This window comes from Dipodomys ordii, unplaced genomic scaffold, assembly GCF_000151885.1.
Source record: "Dipodomys ordii isolate 6190 unplaced genomic scaffold, Dord_2.0 Scaffold205, whole genome shotgun sequence".
NCBI lineage: Eukaryota > Metazoa > Chordata > Mammalia > Rodentia > Heteromyidae > Dipodomys > Dipodomys ordii.
In genome coordinates, this window is record NW_012267421.1 from 2,256,087 (window position 1) to 2,275,145 (window position 19,059).

General features: G+C 45.4%; 1 protein-coding gene across 1 annotated transcript in view; it reads left to right on the forward strand.

Annotated features, from left to right (window-relative positions):
• Bmper (BMP binding endothelial regulator) overlaps nucleotides 1–19,059 on the forward strand; it is a 222,671-nt gene that overhangs the window by 148,620 nt on the left and 54,992 nt on the right. Inside the window, exon 14 of the mRNA XM_013035143.1 lies at nucleotides 2,779–3,115. Within this exon, the coding sequence (XP_012890597.1) occupies nucleotides 2,779–3,115 (337 nt within the window). The remainder of the gene's footprint in view (nucleotides 1–2,778; nucleotides 3,116–19,059) is intronic.

The window sequence follows — 19,059 nt, forward strand, 5'->3', positions numbered from 1 at the left end:
ACTAGAAGCTTCACTAACGTGGAAGGAATGTGGTGGCAGCTCACATCCCCAGATGGCACATGTGTTTCCGCTTTAGTCTCCGAAGCTGCCAGTTATTTCTACCCAATTTCTCATGTGGAGAACTAGGAAAGTCATCCCAGCTGTGGAGAGGGTGATTCCTCCCCAACCTCGCAATGTTTTCCTCTCTTCCAATGCCTATTTAAGATCTCATTTAGAAGAGCAGTGCCCTGAATTACTACTTACTACATTCCTGCCCTTCACGACTGTGATTGGCTTTGCATGGATCTTTCTCTGTTAGAGGAGGAAACCAGTATTCATGTGATGACACATGTCACCCATACAGCAGTAGGCACAATTGTCTGGGGTAAGGTAAGTCACCTCTCCTGGTGACTGGACACTAGACAGTGATAATCGTCTTAAAGAATAAGAATGAAGAATGGAGAGTGAATTACAAATGACCCTCATATTTGGGGACCATGTGTTATGAATGAGATGTCCTGAATTTGCAGAAGATTTTACTGAACACAGAGGGTCTGCATCTTTCCAAGCACGCACAGACCTCCAGTCACTCCGAGAAAGAGTACATTGATGGGCTTTCTCCCTGTGAGTTGAGTTTCCATTGATTCATTTTCCCAAAGTTTCAGATTTATTCTATCATTGTCAGAAATGACACTGGAGCACTTTTAGGTGTAAATTCTCGACTGCTCATGGCACTTGGAATGATGGTATTTGCTTGCTGTCTAGGAAAGAGATTTGTAGTTTGGAAAATTTTGCAACATGGAAAGTCTTTGGAATTATGCACTAAAAGTTAGACTTTGTATGGAATTGATTTTCTTCCCTCATTTCTCTTGCAGAGTAACTGCCTGGCTGCAGGCTCATGAGGCGAAGTTTCTTCTATACCTCGGAGAGCGTATTACAAATCATTTTATAGTTTGCCTATTTTCTTTCTGACCGATTATTTCAGGGTCTTAACTAGCATGAAACTCTCAATTTCTTGGGCTTTGTGGATTCCATGGACCCACATTACAAGGGTCATTTGTTCACATCCTAGTAGATGGCGGGGTATGAGAACATGGAAACTGTTTTATGTGACAATTGTGGTTGTCAAGGTCCACACCATGTTCTCACAGAGGGCCATGTGGGTGGGTGGCCTGGTGAGCGGGGCCGCTCACATGCTCTCTCTTCTCTTCTTTCCCAGTCCTGTTACTGTGTTCTCTGCACCAGATTATCCTCAAGTGACACATCCCCAGGACCTTTCTGGCTACTTTTTCCAATCTATTTAACTGTTTTTTCTAATCTACTTAACTCAGCCTTATTCTGAAAGTATGAGATTGACTCTACCATTGGAGTCAGACTCTGGTCCCTGGGTTCCTTCCCCATGAAGCACTGGCTTCCTGTTTTGTTTTTCCCTCGCCCCAGTAAACTCAGTTCTAGACCACTGGCCTGTCCTATCAACAGCTTTCCTTAAACCAGCTCAGTCTCATGCCAGTTGTGAGACTTGTTCAAGGGAAATCTATATGATTAGCCTTCTCTCTTCTAAGACCATGTTCAGATTCAAGTATTGCCTTCCAGGTCTTCCCTTTGGGTGGTCTGTTGCATTGTTCTGATGTTGTGACTTTATGCCAGCATCACATCCCAACAACAGCCAAGTCCTCTCTTTCACTCTGTTTAATCCCCGCCCCTCTCCTTCCCTTCCCCCCTCCCACCTGTTGCCACCTGGTCCCCCAACTTCTGGAAATATTCATCTTTCAGGAACAGAGGCAAAGCATTCTCGTTTTCAATACATATGTAAGCCATAAAGAACCACTAGAAAATTTTTGTCTCTTGCTTGGGTTGCACCTCAAAAGTCTTTTCACGAAGATTTCCTTTCTTTGGTGGAAAGCATCTTCTTACCCAGTCTCATAGTGGATTTGAGAGTGAACTTCTAATTAGAATTATCTCTAGCTTGAGGGGGTCTTTGGCTACCAAGTTGTAAGATGGCATTTCTGGAGACATGTGTTTATTTTCAGAAAAACCTTGTGATATTTTAGGTAATCAGTTCAGCCAACCAAGAAGGGTTTATATCCTGTACCTCTGAAGTGAAGATAGTTTCCTTGATGAGCAAGGAAGCATTAAGAACTTTGGCCCATGTTCTTGAAGTCTATATGCCTCTACCCCAAGGTGGAGGCCAGGTAGAAGGGCTTCCAAATTACTCCCCCGAAAGAACTTAGGTCAGAGTTCCACATCTCAGGAATGACTGCACAACAGTGACAACCCAATTGTTTTCATTTCTGTGACTGCTGTCCTTTGAAGAGGATGTACTCTGCACCTAGCTATTGTTGTAATGTTTCCATTGTGACACATAATTAGAAAACGTTTCTTTGACATGTAGAGAAATAATTATCTAGGAGGATTTCTAAATTGAAAAACAAAATGAAAATGACTCTCTGTGCTTCTTTCCCTCTTGATGTTATGCTCATCACTGGATCAATGAAGGCATAAGTTTGACTAAGAGATGTAGAAAATAAATAAATAAACCCTAGCGTGGTGTGGTCAATGAGGCCACTATCTATCGGGATTAAAACCGATGGATGTTTATGAGGGCAAATCCATGCAACTGAAAATATTCACCTTTAATAAGTGAGAGATACATGTAGTTTGTATGCTATTGAAGGTGGTGAGATTACAGATCCTTGGTGTTGCCTGTTAGGACCTGACAACCGTCCATACGGTATGCAAGTATGTACATTTGGCAGATGATTCCAGCGTATTTAATCCCCTTTATTCCTTCTCCTCTAGGTCTGGAAATATCCTGGGATGGGGACAGTTTTGTGGAGGTCATGGCTGCCCCACACCTCAAGGGCAAGCTGTGTGGTCTCTGTGGTAACTACAATGGACATAAGCGTGATGACCTGATTGGTGGAGATGGAAACTTCAAGTTCGATGTGGATGACTTTGCTGAGTCCTGGAGGGTAGAGTCTAATGAGTTCTGTAACAGACCTCAGAGGAAACCCATGCCGGAGCTGTGTCAAGGGACTGTGAAGGTAAAGCTCCGAGCCCACCGAGAATGCCAGAAGCTCAAGTCGTGGGAATTTCAAACCTGCCACTCAACAGTGGACTATGCCACTTTCTACCGGTAAGCTCAGAGTGCTGGTGGCTCAATTTGGGTAATGGACCAAGGATAGACTTGACATTGAACACAGTGGAATGAGTCATGGCTGGTATGAGAAACAAGATACCAATGTATGGTGTAAAGGTTCTCCCTTCTTTCTGTTCCACAGCTGATGTGATTCACCAAATCGGGGAATGCTAGGATGTATTCCAGGTTGATCTTTCATAGATAATAATTTGATGTCCACATGTTTGAGAAGCTGGTTATACCCTAGGGTTTTCTAGCCTGACTCTAGGATTCAGGAAGGCTCACCAAATTCTGGTCCAGGTCTCAATATTGCAGGGTGGAGGTGGCTTTCTGAAATGGAATCTCAGGCTACTTCTGAGTGTTTGAGACATCTTGACTGGTGATTCCAGGTCTGAGGAAGGGCTCATGGTTTAGCCCAGACTGAATCTGCACAGGGAAAATAAGGAAGCGAAGGGAAACTATCTCTGCAATTTGGTATGCAGAGGTAGAGGACAGTAGAACAGGGCTCTAGGTTGGAGGAAAGGAGGACTGGCATGAAGAAGAGCCTACTCGGAGCTCCCTTCCACATGAACAGCTGGCTGCAAAGGAGGCTTGTGTTTGACTTACATGCTCCTAGGTTACATTTGTGCACTGGTGAATCTGGCCTGTTGTATTTCCATTAACTACACAATCCCACGGGTTCAAGAGCTCTGCCTGCCTGTAACTTTAACCACAGGGGGTATGCAGGAAACATGAGACACACACACAGCCCGAAAGGCCTTGTTTAAGTTTTTTGCCCGTGCCTCTTAAAATTAGGAAACTCCTGTGGTCTGTAACCACTGAGGTTATTTTTACCCTTTAATTGCCACCAGTCCATTTCCCCTAGCACTCATTAAATGTGGTCTTTTTAATTTGAAAAAAACTTGATCTTTAGACATAAAAGATAAAGTTTTATGAAGGGTGGAAAAAAGACTGTCTCTGTCATCGCGGATCCATGAACGAGGCTGGATCTGCCAAGTCATTTGGCTCCAAGTCATCCATTCAGCTCCTCAGGCCCTTTTCCTGTTATAATATGAATGCTTCTCAACTTGTACCATCCCCTCAAGTAGCCCTGCCCCCTTTCTGTAAACTTGCAGGATCCCTGTGAATGATGTCAGGGGCCTGGTTGGTCCAGACTACACTAGGAATGAAAACTCCACTCACTTCATTGTGAACCTAAATGGCATGTGACCTTTTGGTACAAAGCAGGGGAGCACAGCAGTTGAGAGCTTTGTGGTCTTCAGGGCTCAGAGCTCAACCTTGGAACAGAGATACCTGTTCTCAGTCCAACTTTGCAGGAAGCCTGCCTTAAAGAGGTGCCATTCTCATACTCCTGCACATGGTGAGTGCCTTCATCACCATCTCCTGAGTGTCTTCCACTGTAATTGAGATGTAAGTAAGAATGGAGTGCTACTGGAAGCTCCCACCCATTGCAGATTCAGATTGGGCTCTCCACCTAAAAGAGAAGGGGAAAGACCCTGCAAACCTGCACCTTTTGTGTTTTTCCCATTTGAAAGGACAAATATGGAGGAGCAGACCCACAAACTTCAACTCCTTTTTCCAAATCTCCATTTCTTTCATCTTCAGTGATTTACTTGGTCTTAGCGAGAATATGAGGAACACCTTGGCAGAAGTCGTGAGAAGCAACCTAGACACTCAAGAGCATAGAGCATCAGAGTTTCTTGGTTGTCAAGTGGCCCTGCCCTGAAGGGTTATGCATATAGCTGGCAACATCATGGCAGGGGTATCTAGTCTGTGTCAGTGGTCTGATGTCCTGAGTCATGGTATGCTCCTGGGGTCTTTGTGCGAGGAGGTTTGAGGATGGATGTGGCCAGGACTCTGTTCCTCAGTGGCACAGTGTGGTGGCAGAGCTCCCTTCCATGGAAAGGGCCAAGGACCCTAGAGGAGCGATCTAGACCATCCTGGGGGCAGCAGGCCCTCGATCGCTGGTCTTCCTCCCCAGAAGGTGCAGCCTCAGGCATTTTGGGTAAATGGTGGGTGAGCACAGATGTGTCAAGAAGACAGCATGGAGTAACAGAAAGAGAATTCTCCTCTCAGCAGAGCTCCAGGTTGGATCAAACCTCAAGGATTCTAGGGAGAAGAAGTAGATTGAGAAGGAGACCGAGGGAGCAGGGAACACCAAAAGTTGCACCAGCCCCAACTCTGCCACTTGCCAGCTGTGGGATCTGGGCAGCTACTGAGCTCTGGAGCACTGGTATAACAGCAGGCTCTGGCTAGCACTGCTGCTCTGAGGACCAAAGGCTGTGGGCGGTGTGGTGCTGGCACAGGGAAGGCAGAACTGTGTTCCTGCCTTTCTGTCTGGGAATCTCCTTCTCCAACCAGCCCCCCCCCGACCCCCCATTGACCCGTTGTTGATGCCCTTTCTTCTCATGGAGCGGTCATGTGATAGAATCTTACTGATGACTCCTTGCAGTGCTTTAAAAAAAAATGAACCATTTTTCTCTTATGAAGCTGAAAGAGGTAGTACAAAATCAAAATCACATCGAAATCATGTAAAAATGTGTTGCTTTTGTCTTGAAGAAAAAAAAAAACCAACCCAGTGATCAATCATATAGCATCCCATATCTGTTCATTTTTGCCTGATACATTGCAAATGATTTGTTTGAATATTTCAAGCTTCAGAAATACTAAAATGAGCCATGTGCCGGTGGTTCATGCCTGTAATCCTAGCAACTCAGGAGGCTGAGATCTGAAGCTGGAGGTTCAAAGCCAGCCCAGGCAGGAAAGTCCATGAGACTCTTATCTCCAATTAACTACCAGAAAACAGGAAGTGGCTCTGTGGTTCAAGTGGTAGAGCGATTGCCCTGAGCTGAAGAGCTCAGGGACAGCGCCCAGGCCCAGAGTTCAAGCCCCACACGGACCAAAAAGAGAAAAGAAAAACTAAAATGAAGATGAAAATATAATCCAGACTGTGGCTGTGATGATTATATGCATAATCTAAATATAATAATATATAAATATGTAGATAATTATGTGAGTCTTCATAGGACTAAAGAGTGTTGCTTTGATATCATGAGCTATTATTTATAGAAATTGCACTGGAATTTGATTCTTTTTATTTTCCCTTCATCCTTCAAAGAAATACCTGCATTTTCCTTGAAGGACACAGCTCTCAGGTATGACTGTGTTTGAGTTTCTTAAACACAGAATATGTGGAATATTCCATAACAAAGTTCTTTATCAATATGAGAGTGTGCTTTCTATAGAGTCAAAGCAATAATTCTAACTTTTCCGAGCCAGACTTTCAACATAGCATGGCCTTAATATTCTCATGTTATTTTTGATTCTTTACTAATTCAACAATTTCAATAGTAAACTGTCCATTCTTTAAATACTTGAAAAAAATGACCTCTTTGTAAGTGAATGTAAGAAATGACTAGCCAATACTTACTTGTTCTCTTGATTCAGGAAACTTTCAGACTTTGCTAATTTTCTATTCACATATCAATTTGACCCCTCTTGGCTAATTTAGTATAAAAGTTGGGTATCTGATCAAATTCTTTATAATCAGAATAATTTGCCTTAATTAACCAATTAAATGCATTTGGGTCTGAAGTAATTTAGTAACATACCATGCAAAAGTATTAACTGTTGATAACACGTCTTAAATCTTAGCTTTACTAATTGTTTTTTCTTTATGTCAGATAATCCCTCTTAATTGTATTTTTGCATTATTCATTGATGTGTTGTGAGCAATTTCTGGTAGCTTGAGGGGCTGGGGTGTATGATGTGGGAAAGTTATTGTGAGAGCAAGTTGGATTCATGTGTGTCTCCCTCACTTTCCACCCCTCCTCACCTTGGGGACTGTGTTGAGTGTATTCATGTCTCTTTTCTCATCTCTCATTTTTATCTCCCTCCCTTAACCTCATGTTGCTTCTGTCTTGTGTCCCAAATGCCAGCCAAAAACATCCCGGAGGAATAGGCCCATCCACACCACAGAGAGTTTTTGGGATCCTCGGTAGCCCATCACCTCCCGTCTGTCCACTCGGGCTGGGCATAGTCATTAGGATTGGTGCTGTGTGGTCAGACTGGGGAAGAAGAAAGCCCTCTGCCCTTTGTGTCTGTGGAGCTTTGGGCTTTGCTGGAACTCTGAGAAGAGACACATGCAGGAGGACCTATTTGCAAGTGAATGTAGCCTACCAGTAAGCCAAGACCCCAGGTCAAGACAGCGCTGCCTTTCAGAGAAGTCAGGACAATGCAGGCGAAGGCCAAAGCCTAGGCCTGCCCAGACCCAGGCATGTTGGCACTGTCTTCCTGCTGGCTCCACCATGGGCTGCAATTCTCCTGGGCTAAAGCCCTGCCCACTTGTTCAGTTAGTTTGGGAAGATGTCTGGGGATGCTCTGGCTAGGAAATGTTCTTTTCTTTCCATGCAGTATATTTTTTTTAAACAGCTGTAAGGAATTGGGGTGATGCCAGTAGGTTCACAGATGTGTCCCTTCCTGTAGAGGTACTGGGAGGTAGGCTGTGGGAGGTCCTGCAGGAGAATGCTGGAACACGGACAAGACAATGGCGCTGGATATATTGGGGTCCAGGGACTTGCCAAGGGCCTCCTTCCAGGGAGTACTCAGACCCCCAACAGAGGAAACGAATCCTTCATTGTAAAATCAGAAAGAAGAACAGGCCAGGAGGACAGACCCTCCCTCCTTCCTCCCTGCCCCCCCCATACCAACTGATATTCTACAATGAAAATCAAATCCATTTTCCTTCACAGATCATACTTGGGTCATTTTTGTTGACTCTTGATGACCTGTTGAAAAGCACCACCAGAACCAGAGTTCTAAATCAAATGAGATGTTCATTCTGAAGTCTGATTTCTAATTTTTCCTTTGACAGATCAAGCTTGTAGGTTGAGTTAGCACTGAATCTGTAACTCTGTAATCAAGGTACACTAACACTAAGGGGCAGTAGATACCTCTGCTGTACCAGGTTCCCTGTCTCTAAACCAACCCCCTTCTATTCCAGGGTACTAAATGTATAAGCACTTGTCCTTGTTTCCTGATCTGCCTTCTTTTCACTCTTGATATATGCCAAAAGTCCATCTCCAGTTCTACCTGGAGACTTTAGCTTCCTCTGGTTTCTTAGTAACTCAACTGTGTTGGTCATTACTGAACACATAAACTTCCTTGCACTGCTATTATCTTTCTCCTGCATTGGGTTGGAGCTCTCCGAGAAGGATTTTGTTTTTGATGCCCCTGACAGCTGGCTTTCTGCCCTGGTACCATGCAGTATGGTGCAGAGAAGTGGTGCAGAGTGTGTTGACTCTGAGCCTTTTGGTCAGGCTGTGACCAAAACCCTAGGGTGGTCTTCCTTCATCTTCCAAACATCTACCCTCAGCCACAGGACACCTTCCTAGTTTGATCCATCAAAAGCAACCCCTTCAGAAAACGTCTGAATGGGGTTTGCTCTGAAGGGCCATACTTGTTACTTCCATTTTCTGGGAGCCAAAGCAGAAAAAGCACATGTGTACTTAGAAGAGCACATGTGTACTTAGAAAGGTAGGGGCGCCATTTTCTTAAGAGTCTAAACTCTTGTCATGTGTAGCTTTAGTTACTGGAGACAGATGAATACTATCCATTAAAGAAAGAGAAACAAAGAGAAGGATACTAGTCCTAAAACATGGGGTAGCCCAGAAGTGGTGGGAATTTTGGTTCCACTGTCCAGTGGAACTTCTCTACAGAGATAATGTATAATTCATAGAAACCTACTCACAGGGGTGCTGAGGGCCCCTAAACACCTTCCTAAACCATAATGTGTACAATTATTCAAAGCCACCATCCTGATGGGCATGGTTGGATATAGGGAGGGATTGAAATCAGAAGGGAGGCTCAGGGCTAAATCCAGGAAGTAGATGCCCAAACATAGAGCCTCTGCTATTCTCCACCTTGAGCAGGAAGTGCTTGTGTTAACTTCCTGCTGGCTGCAAGACATGGTAATACTTATTGAACTTTTACTGTGACTTGATCATTGCTTCCTGGTGTCCAGCCCTGTTGGAAGTTTAATCTGCTAATACCTTTCTCTGGAGATTGAAACTGTTATCACAGGAGCCCAAAATCCCATCCTAAATGCCACTTGACTAAAGCTTTCAGACACTGCTAAACAAGACGTCAGGGGACTGAGAGGTTGCCTCTCACTGGTCATTGGCCAAGGCCAGACTCCTTTGTTCAAGGTGAGCTTCCTAGCTGCAGGCTACATTCAACTGCAACTGGATTTTGTAATTGTTGCTCTGAGATTAAGCATAAACATTTTAGAACCCTGCTGTGCTTGTCCTCAGAAAATTACCTTCCCAGATGCAATTAGATGAGGTTCCTGCATGCAGATTTGAACAAGAATCATTGTAGCAGGTAAAACACTATTTATTTTGTCCCATTTCTCTTGGCTACCTAGGGAACTTCTTGATTACTTCTCAGTTAGCAGGATGCAATGTGGTATGACTTGGTTATGTTTTCATTATTATGGGTATAAAGCCCTCACCTGGGAGAGAAGGCTGATGTTTGTTAATGAAGGCACCAAGAAGTGAAGGGACTCAGTCTAGGCCTTAGCAGCCGGCTCGATGGAACACCTGGTCCAAAAACATGGCCGAGGCTGCCATGGGTACTGCCAGATTTCACCACTGTCCGTCCACACAGGCTTTCCCAAGTCCTGCTTCCTCCATGAGCTTCAGAGGAGGAATGCAGTCTTCAGTGAATTCCTTTTCCTAGCATTCAACTGAGCATCTATTTTTGCACCAGCTTCTGTGATAGAAAGTAGATACCGAGGACCAAACAGGAGAGACAAATCTCGTCCTTCAAAGAATTCATGGCGACTAATGGCAAACAAGGTTTCTCCCAATTATGAGGAGCTTAGTGGAGAAAATAGGGTCATGGCAGGTGGGGGTAGGTCATTATCAACTTTGTGTTAGGTGATTGGGGAGAGACTGTAAGGGGAGCTCTCCTGTAAGTGGAGCCCACATATGGGGGAGAGGAGGGGAAGGTGAGGAAGCCCACCAAGACCAGGAGAAGACGAGATCAGGAAGAGCAGCAGCAGGTCCCCTGGTGGGAAGCATGAGACCAGGGAGAAAGCTGGCATGGCTGAAGCGTTGAGAAAGCAATGACTGTGTGGTTACCCAGGCTGTGTGGCACGGTTGTGAAATGTGCATTGCAGCCAAGCTGCCATTGGGCAGGTGAGTGCTCACCTGTGGAAGTCCTGGATTGATAGGTTATGTATGAATGGGGATGGTGAGAGTGTCCACCACCTGGCCACAAGGGCTGTGTCCAGAACTGCATCAGGCAGGCTACATGACGGCCCGTCAGTCCACATGCTCAGGGGGAACCTGTGCTTTGTGTTCTTTGCTTTCTTAAACAACAAGGTAAGCATCACTTAACCCGATAACTCCAGGTTGCTGTGGAAGGTGCAAGCTGTGGTTAGGAGATGTCTTAGGAGATGTCTTTGTGCTATAGCTTTTTCTTGCTCCACTTCCTTTTCATTAGCTGGAGAAACTAGCATTATCTGATGCTGCATGTAAATGAGGGACTCCATTCTCAATGAAAAGCCACAGTTGTCCCCTGACAGAAATGTACAGGAACTTTAGGCCATGAGCTGTACCTTAAAATTTTTTTCTAGTGGCTGGGATGCTGGTGGCTTATGCCTATAATCTTAGCTACTCAGGAAGCTGAGATCTGAGCATTGCAGTTCAAACCTAGCCTGGGCAAGGAAGTCAATGAGACTCTTATCTCCAAGTAACCAGTCAAAAAAGTGAAAGTAGCACAATGGCTCAAAGTGGTAGAGTGTTAGCCTTGAGCAGAAGAGCTCAGAGACAATGCCCAGGCCCTGAGTTCAAGCCCTATGACCAACAACAACAATAACAACAACAAATTTTCCAGTGATAATCACACAGCCTCAGGCCAAGTTTGTGACCCATTTCTATCATCTGCACACAATGTTAGGGCATGGGTTTTGTTTGAAAACAAATCTCAAATCTGGTTTCAGTTTTTTCGCTTTCACAAAAGTTCACTTCCTTTTATTCTGCGTGCAGTTTAGTAAGCCAACATAAATCCTTCCTGGAAGAAGTTAAGGAGCAAGTGACAGTGGTCACCGGCCAGGGTTCTAGCCTCTGTGGGCGTTCACTTTGCCGTGTGAATTACAGATAACATCTTCACCCATGTGATTCTCATGAGTTCAAATGATAAATAGTGGACAGAATGACCATAGAGGTCACGTCCACCTGCCACAGTACTGGTGAGGTCTTAACTGTCCTTACAACGACAGGCCTGAGCCTAAGGTTTCAGCCTGTCTGTTGGAAAAATCAAGGCAGCCAGCGGAGGTCAGGATGGCTCAGATTCTAAAGCCTTGTGTAGGCTGGCTTCTCCTGGCCCATGTACAGGCTGGCTGGGACTTTGTTGTGCCAGCTTTGTGACTCAGTAAAATCAGCCAGTATTTCTCAGAGAAGACACGTGGGCCTTGTGCAGGTCTGGGAGCCTGTCAGGGCTCCAGGCCAGACTTTGTGTCTGGGCTGTATTTGATGGCCATCCAGGACTCTGTACATTTCCCAATCACAAGTTAAATCCATGGGTCCTGTTCAGAAGTGAAAGAGGAACAGAGTAATTTGCATTTCTGGGCTCCCAGCATGTTGTTTGTGCTTTATGTGGAGGTATAACATTTAGTCCGGGGGGTCTCTCTGACGTGTCAAGCCAAGGGGCAGCAGGGTAAGGACTTGACCCACCACTGGACAAAGTTGGGCTGCCCTGTGCCTGGGACCTGATTACCAGTACATGTATCTTTGAGAGGAAAGAGAAGATTTGATTGTATGCAATTTTGTTGAGAAAGAAAGTATTGAGAATTTTTTTCCTTTTTTTACATTCACAGACCTTTTTGCTAGATGAATGGTCACTTATTCATGTCTAAAAGTCGATAAATATCATTCAGTAATGAATTAAAATGGGTATATAGTACTTCTTGCAAAGAAAAGTGCTTAGATTACCTTGTAGTCATAACTGATTGAATAAATAATGACACTTGGCCCTGCTCAAGGTGCTGTGGACGGGAGCCTTGAGCTCACAGCTGGTGGTGTGGATCGAATGGGGAAGACAGTAGCTGGGAGAGCTTGTTCCACGGTGGGGGAGGTGGTTTCTGATGGATGGTGGGCTGGGTACTGTGAGAACCCTTACCAGGGGCATGGCTGCCTGGAGCCAAAAGCAAGAACATTTCACGCAGGATTTTGCTGGGCAAAAAGAGGAGTGAGGTCTAGACAGGAGAAGCAAGAGAGGAAGAACTGTGGAAGACCATCTGGGCAAATCAGAGTTGACCAGGGAGAGTCTGGCATGGGCTCATGTGGGAAGATGTTCTCCTGGATTCATCATCGGGGCCACCAAGTCGTGGGTGGGTGTGATGGCAGAGGCCAAGTCATTATGACCACTCAGAAGTCCTCAGTCAGGATGGTCACCACACTGTGGATTTTAGTATTAACTGCGAGCACGTTGTGCTGACTATGGGGTTCTATGTAGCTCAGACTTTTGACTCACTACTTGTTTCCTAACCGGAGGTGCTTCTTCTAACTATTGTATTGTTAGGAATATAGGTGGTTAGGTAGCTAGTTTGCAGGTGGATAAGTAGTTGATCCTCCAACTTTAGCACAGAGCAGAATGAGCTATGTAGCTGACTCAATGAGTCTAGGAAGAACTTGCAGATTTGCATTTCTGAAGATCTCCTGGGACCATACATGGAGCACCTTGGATAAAGGGACCACAAGCATCTGTCCAGGTCTTGTGGGTCATCTAGGAATTAATACCCTGAGGCTGTTTCTGTAAAGACTTTTTTTTTTTTTTTGGCTAGTAGGACATTTGCTTCTTTTGTCCTTGTTCAGTAAGTCTCCAAGTAAGCTGGAAATACAGGGCAAACACATGAGTAGGTGGGTTGGGAGATAAAGCCTGTAATCCCAACTACTCAGGAGGCAGAACTGGGAGCATCAGGAATTGCAGATCAATCTGGGCAAAGGTAGGGAGACCCTGTTTCAAAAATGAAATACAAACAAAAGAGTAGGGGGTATGATTTAAGTGGTGGAGCATTTGCCTAGCATGTACGATGTCCTGGGTTCCCCCTTCCCCCAGCAAAAGTGGATTAGAAACTAAATTTATGCTTAGGTAGACCATAACAATAATTCTTGGTCCATATTCAACTTCTTTATGAGTTTGGTATAGATATATCTCTATCTACCTACAATTTATCATGTCTGTCTGTCTGTCTTCTATATTACTGGTTTCCCTGCTTCCTTGTTTAAAAGATCATAACCGGAGAAAGGAATGGACTTGATAAACTGGGTCGTTGGTGAAGCTGGAATCGATCCAGAGGCAAGGTTTTCGGAGTTATTGAGGTGCTTCCTCCAGAGGGGCCAGCCACCACCTGGTAACTTTTAGATGAATTACCCCGGAGCCTGCCAGTGAAGGGGGAAATTCCGGGTACAATTCAGCTTTGTTGTTGGATACAGGGGAGCCCAGTGTATCCTGCTCAGAAGCAGAACTGACCAGGCCTTCTCTTCTCCCTTGCGCGGGATGGAGAGGCCCAAAGGGAGCCAGGAGCACAGGTCTGAGCATCCAGAACAATCCACAGGATGTGCCTATAAAACTCCACTTCCTTTTACAAGCTTTGAGATTTTCAAGAGTCTGGTCAATGGGCACAGAGAGCCAAGGAAGTGGGAGATAGCCCTGGAGCTGAGCATGCTTTTATCATAAAAGGGCCATCCTTTATGATCTCCACTGACTCTACCTAGCCTTTGGAGTTGGGGGGGAGGGAGGTGAACAAACTAGCTTCTCCCCGGCAATCCCAGCAAGCCAGCACGTGTGAACACAAAGGTAGCATACCTGCCCTGCTCAGAGCATGCAGGCCCGAAGACTGCTCCAAGCTATGAAAAGCTTTTCCATATGCAAAGGAAGCCAGGAAATTAGAATCTTCACTTTGTCTGTGTGATCAAAGCTTCAGAGGAAAGATCTTAAGCAGAGACTGGCCTGACATGGCCACTATGAGGATGAGGATTTATTGGGAAGCTGGGGTTAAAAGATGAGAGCTTGGCTGAAAATGGAGGGCTCTAGGTAATGGGTACCCTGCCTTCAGAAGAGGAGATACAAGCCACTGTGGATATGCATTTGGTGCTTGAGGCTCTGGGAAGCTGACTAACCCCTGGCAGTGCTGATAAGAGTAGGCAGCACTGTTGGAAGAGAGTTAGTTGCTCACTAGGTGCCTGGCACCAGGTGAGAGGCTTGCCTGAATACAGGATTCCCTCTGCACCAGTGAGGAAGCCCAACTCACATTTTGGCTTTGGTAACCAGGCAAGAAAGAGGCTAAGCATGGAAACCACCCCTGCCTGAGCCAGATTTCCAGCATTTGATTGACCATTACAGCCACAATCCTGGTAACTCATCCCTGACCCCAAATGTTCTGTGTTCTCTAAATTGAGCTAAAACACTCTGGATTAGCAAGAATTCCCTATGCTACGATTCCTTTATATTCCAAAGGACTTTTTTGAGAAGTCTTTTCTTATTTCAACCATAATTTCTGTGCAGCTGCTGGGAGAGAGAATTCTGTGCTTTATAATGACTGGATGTTACATAAACTAATTTTGTCTTACTGGTTATTTAAAGAGAACTATGCAATATGGCTGCCTTTCTCTAATTAAAAATTTCGTCTGGGAAGTGGAGCTGTGATTTTAGTAGTAGAATGCCAACTAAGTACAAAAGCTTAGAAATAGCTTCCAGGCCCCTGAGTTCAAGCAAAAACAAATTTTTTTTGTCTATTCTATATTATTCTAGCATCAGGATGCTTATTTGTTTGTTTGTTTGTTTATTTTGGGGTCTGGTCATGGGGCCTGAACTCTGGGCCTGGGTGCTGTCCCTCAGCTCTTCAGCTCAAGGCTAGCGCTCTACCACTTGAGCCACAGCGCCACTTCCGGCTTTTTTTCTTTTTTGCTTATGTGGTGCTGAGGAATCAAACCCAGGGTCTCATGCATGCAAGGCAAGCGCTCTACCACTTGAGCCACCTTCCCAACCCCCCATCAGGATATTTAAATCTAAGGCTGTATACTTTTAAGTTATTCTCTCTTTTCAAAAAACGTATCTTTTTGTTTTTAGGGGCTGTTTAGAGAATTATAATTATTTTCTGCTTTAGAGATTTCCAGGGAAAGAAACCAATTTCTATTTCATATCATGCTCTAGATGTTGTTGTGAGTGAGTTATATCAGAAACAGATACAAATTCACTTGTGCCTTTCCACAGTGTCAGAACTTATTGAGTAACTACAAATCCATAAGCTACATCCATTTCATTGGCTTTAATTTGCCAAGAACTACCGGTGGATGTTGCTGGCTAGCCCAAAGCCATTGGCAGTACTAGTATTTTCATTCCAGTCTTAATAAAGAGAACTAAGTCTGTGATCACACACAACACTTACACAGTGACACTATGTTGGGAAGGCCACAGAAGGGCTAAAGAGGCTGCAGAGTTCATGGCTAGAGGCAGAAGCAGAGTTGATAGGAAAATTCTCTGTGGGGGAACAGGTTAGAGGGCTGAGGAACCAGTGAGAGTTGTTAAAGATGCAGCTGTGGAATGCAGATGTGGTGTTTTGAGTATGTGTTTGAAGTGGGCTGATGTCATGGGCAAGAAATTCCCAGCGAGAGTGACACAGAAATCCTTTGCTATATAGCAGTTGCTCTTCCTAGACAAGACTCGTGCTGGGGGAGGGGAGGAAGGGTCAGTGTGCCCGCCGTGTCTCAGCCATTGGCTGCTCCTCCCTTTATAGTCCCAGGTTCACTTGGGGTGACTGGTAAGTTCATGGGACTGGGGTATCTGGGGTGAGTTGATGGAGTGGCAAATGTTAATGTTGACACACGTAATTATTAATCCATCTGTGCTTCCCCAAGTGCTGGCAGACGGTGGTTGTTTGCTTACATAAACAAGATGTGGAGTCCACTTGTTTTGATACTTATACTCTTAAGGAGAGTACTAAAACTGTTGCCTGGTAAATGGGGTAAGTCACGGCTAGGCATGGCCTTAAAATTGCAGTTCTAGAAAGCTGTAGAGAAACTTGACAGGCCTGGCCTGTTATCAAATGCCAGTAACACAGCAATCTTTAACTTTAGGGGAGAAGTCTTTTTTGGGGGGCGGGGGTCTGGTCGTGGGGCCTCAACTCTGGGCCTGGGCGCTGTCCCTCAGCTCTTCAGCTCAAGGCTAGCGCTCTACCACTTGAGCCACAGCGCCACTTCTGGCTTTTTTCTTTTTGCTTATGTGGTGCTGAGGAATCGAACCCAGGGCCTCAGGCATGCAACAAAAGCACTCTACCACTGAGCCACCTTCCCAGCCCGAGAAGTCTTTTTTGAGGGTCTGAAGACATTATCCCTGAATGCATGCAAGAGGAGATCCCTTAACTAAGAACTAGTCAGGACTGGTTTAAGAAATCTCGCTTCTTTCCCTCCTGCTTTCTCTCTTCAACTCCTCAGTAGATATTTTTGTTAGTGGTAATGGGACAAACAGACTTGGGCTCATAATCCTCAAAAGAAGATGCAGTCGTATGAAAAGGAATGTTTTGGAGCAAACATGTGCTGTGAGTGTGTCATTTGGAGGAAGGTAGACACAGTGTGTCTCTATCATCACATAGAGCCAGGGTGGATTTCACATCACGTGTGGCTCAATTCATGGTTTCACGGGAGTGGCTAGGTTGGTGCTTTTTCCTGTCCTTGCCTCTGTGTGTCCTCCCTGCTGGCCGTGGTGTCAGGCAGGCCCTCAGTCCTCCTCCATGTTCTGCATAGCTGTGATATTAAATTATTTGGAGTGAATGAGTCTCGTTCCTCAGCAAGTCTTACACTCCTGTGGCTTCTCACTGGGTCTTGTGGCCATCCTCAAACCAATCATCACAGGAACAAAAAGGAGCATCCCTCATGGTGGCTGTCACTCATCAGTCAGCAGACACCACATTCCCTTAGAGGGTCTACCACAACCGATTACTGGCCACACACCCAGACTTTCCCAGTTGGCAGAACCTTTCACAGCTTCCCAGGTCTGAGGACTAGGCTTTAAGAACCACTGGTTTAAACCATTCAGTGTCCAGCTAAGCCGGAGACCCAGAGAACAGGAGACCTATGTTCTCTCATGGTTCTTCTAGCCACTCATTTGCCCACAGATGGGAGAATGCACAGCCCTTATTTCACCAGGTGCTCATCCCGGTAGGTCCAGGCAAGGGCTGAGACCCATCCGGAATCAATGTTTGCACTCTCCTGACCGAGAGGTTCCATGTGATTGAATGGCCACAAGCAAAGACATATGTCATATACCAGCTGATTTTATGTGCTGCAGAGAGACAGAGCAGGGAGGGAGGTGAAGGGCAATGCTGGATCCCCCGGGGCCATTTTATGTAACGTGTCCAGGGAAGGCCTCTCAGATGAGAGGTCATTTGAGACCTGAAAGAAGCAGGGGGGGTGAAAGGTGTCCATGATTAACTCTGGGAATGCAGAATTCGGAGGGGGAGGTTGAAGAATAACCAAAGCCCCACATATCTGGAACAGAGGAGCAAGGGGAAGATGAAGGGCAATGAAGGGCAGATACTGGGCCCACAGGTAGCGAAAGGATGTTGGACTTTAGCGTCAGGAGGAAGGGATTTGAAATAGAGTAGAATGAACATGATGGAGAGAGAGCCGACTGTGCCCTTCCATTCAATTAACAACCAACTATTGAAACACCCTGCCTTGGGTTCTAAGTAGAACTGCCATTCCTGCCCCTGGCCCCGAATGTGTCTAATAATCAGATGTTTGGAAACTGCATATTTTATAGAGAGAGGCATCCATTACTCATCCGTCTCTAGTTGGTGCCTCTGGATCTTCAGCCTGAGTTCCTTTCTAGTTACATCTAATCGAAAATACTTTCCAAGTTTTAGCTCTGAGCGCCTCTTATATAAACTTGAAGCTCAGCCACGTCTACCGCTCCTCCTCCTTGAGGGATCAGGTTTTGTCTGAGAACCAACTTTGGAAAGCACATTGGTTTGTACTTTATTATGTTTTATTATTTCATTTTAAATAGCTTCTCTTCAGAACAAAACAAAAAACAGAAGAAGTGAAAAAGTAGGTCTGGTCTCCATGCAGGTGTGACTAGAAGGTACAAACCTGCAGGAAGGGAGGCCTCGGAGAAAACGAATCTCCAGGCTGAGTCTTTGCCAGAACAAGTTTGCCCCGCAGCTCCTAACACATTCTGAAGCTGTGTTTTGGGGGCCAGTGAGGAGGCCGAGAACCTACCTCCTACAAGCAGGGCAGAGTGACCTGTCATCCACGCTTCCAGGCCACGTCTCTTAGCCGTAACATCTGTTCTGAGGTTTGTGCAATTCTCCTCCAACCATTCCAGCAACCCTGCATTCGCTCATGCTCTCTGATAAAGGACAATTGTGCTTTTGCTTACATTTATATCCTTTGTTAGGGCTGACCCTTTTCTGCCTCTGGGTTCCAGCCCAAACAGAGGAACATTTCTTTTCTAGGAGTCTTTGTTTTTCCCCAGCTGACATTGGTGAGTCCCCCTCCCTCTTAGCCTTTCTCTCTAGCCCTTTGGTTATTCTGTTTTATGCACTAACTCTATTTGGCCTTGGATAGGCTGCCATTATTCCTCTCTGTGACAGCTGCCCCCAAGAGAGAAAAGCTCCTAAGGAAGGAGGCCATTTGTCATTCATGTTTATGTCTCTCCTTTCCCAGCATGCCCAGCACCCAGCGTGTGTCAGAAAGAATCAGAGGAAATGTTTAACAAAGACACAGTGAGCAAGTAGTGCTCAACTGCATTGTAACTTTGGCTGCATGGCAAGAATTGTGGGATATTTTAGCCTTGGGACTTGTCAAGCAATTTCTCTCCTTCCTTCCCTTCCCTTCCCTTCCCTTCCCTTCCCTTCCCTTCCTTTCCCTTCCCTT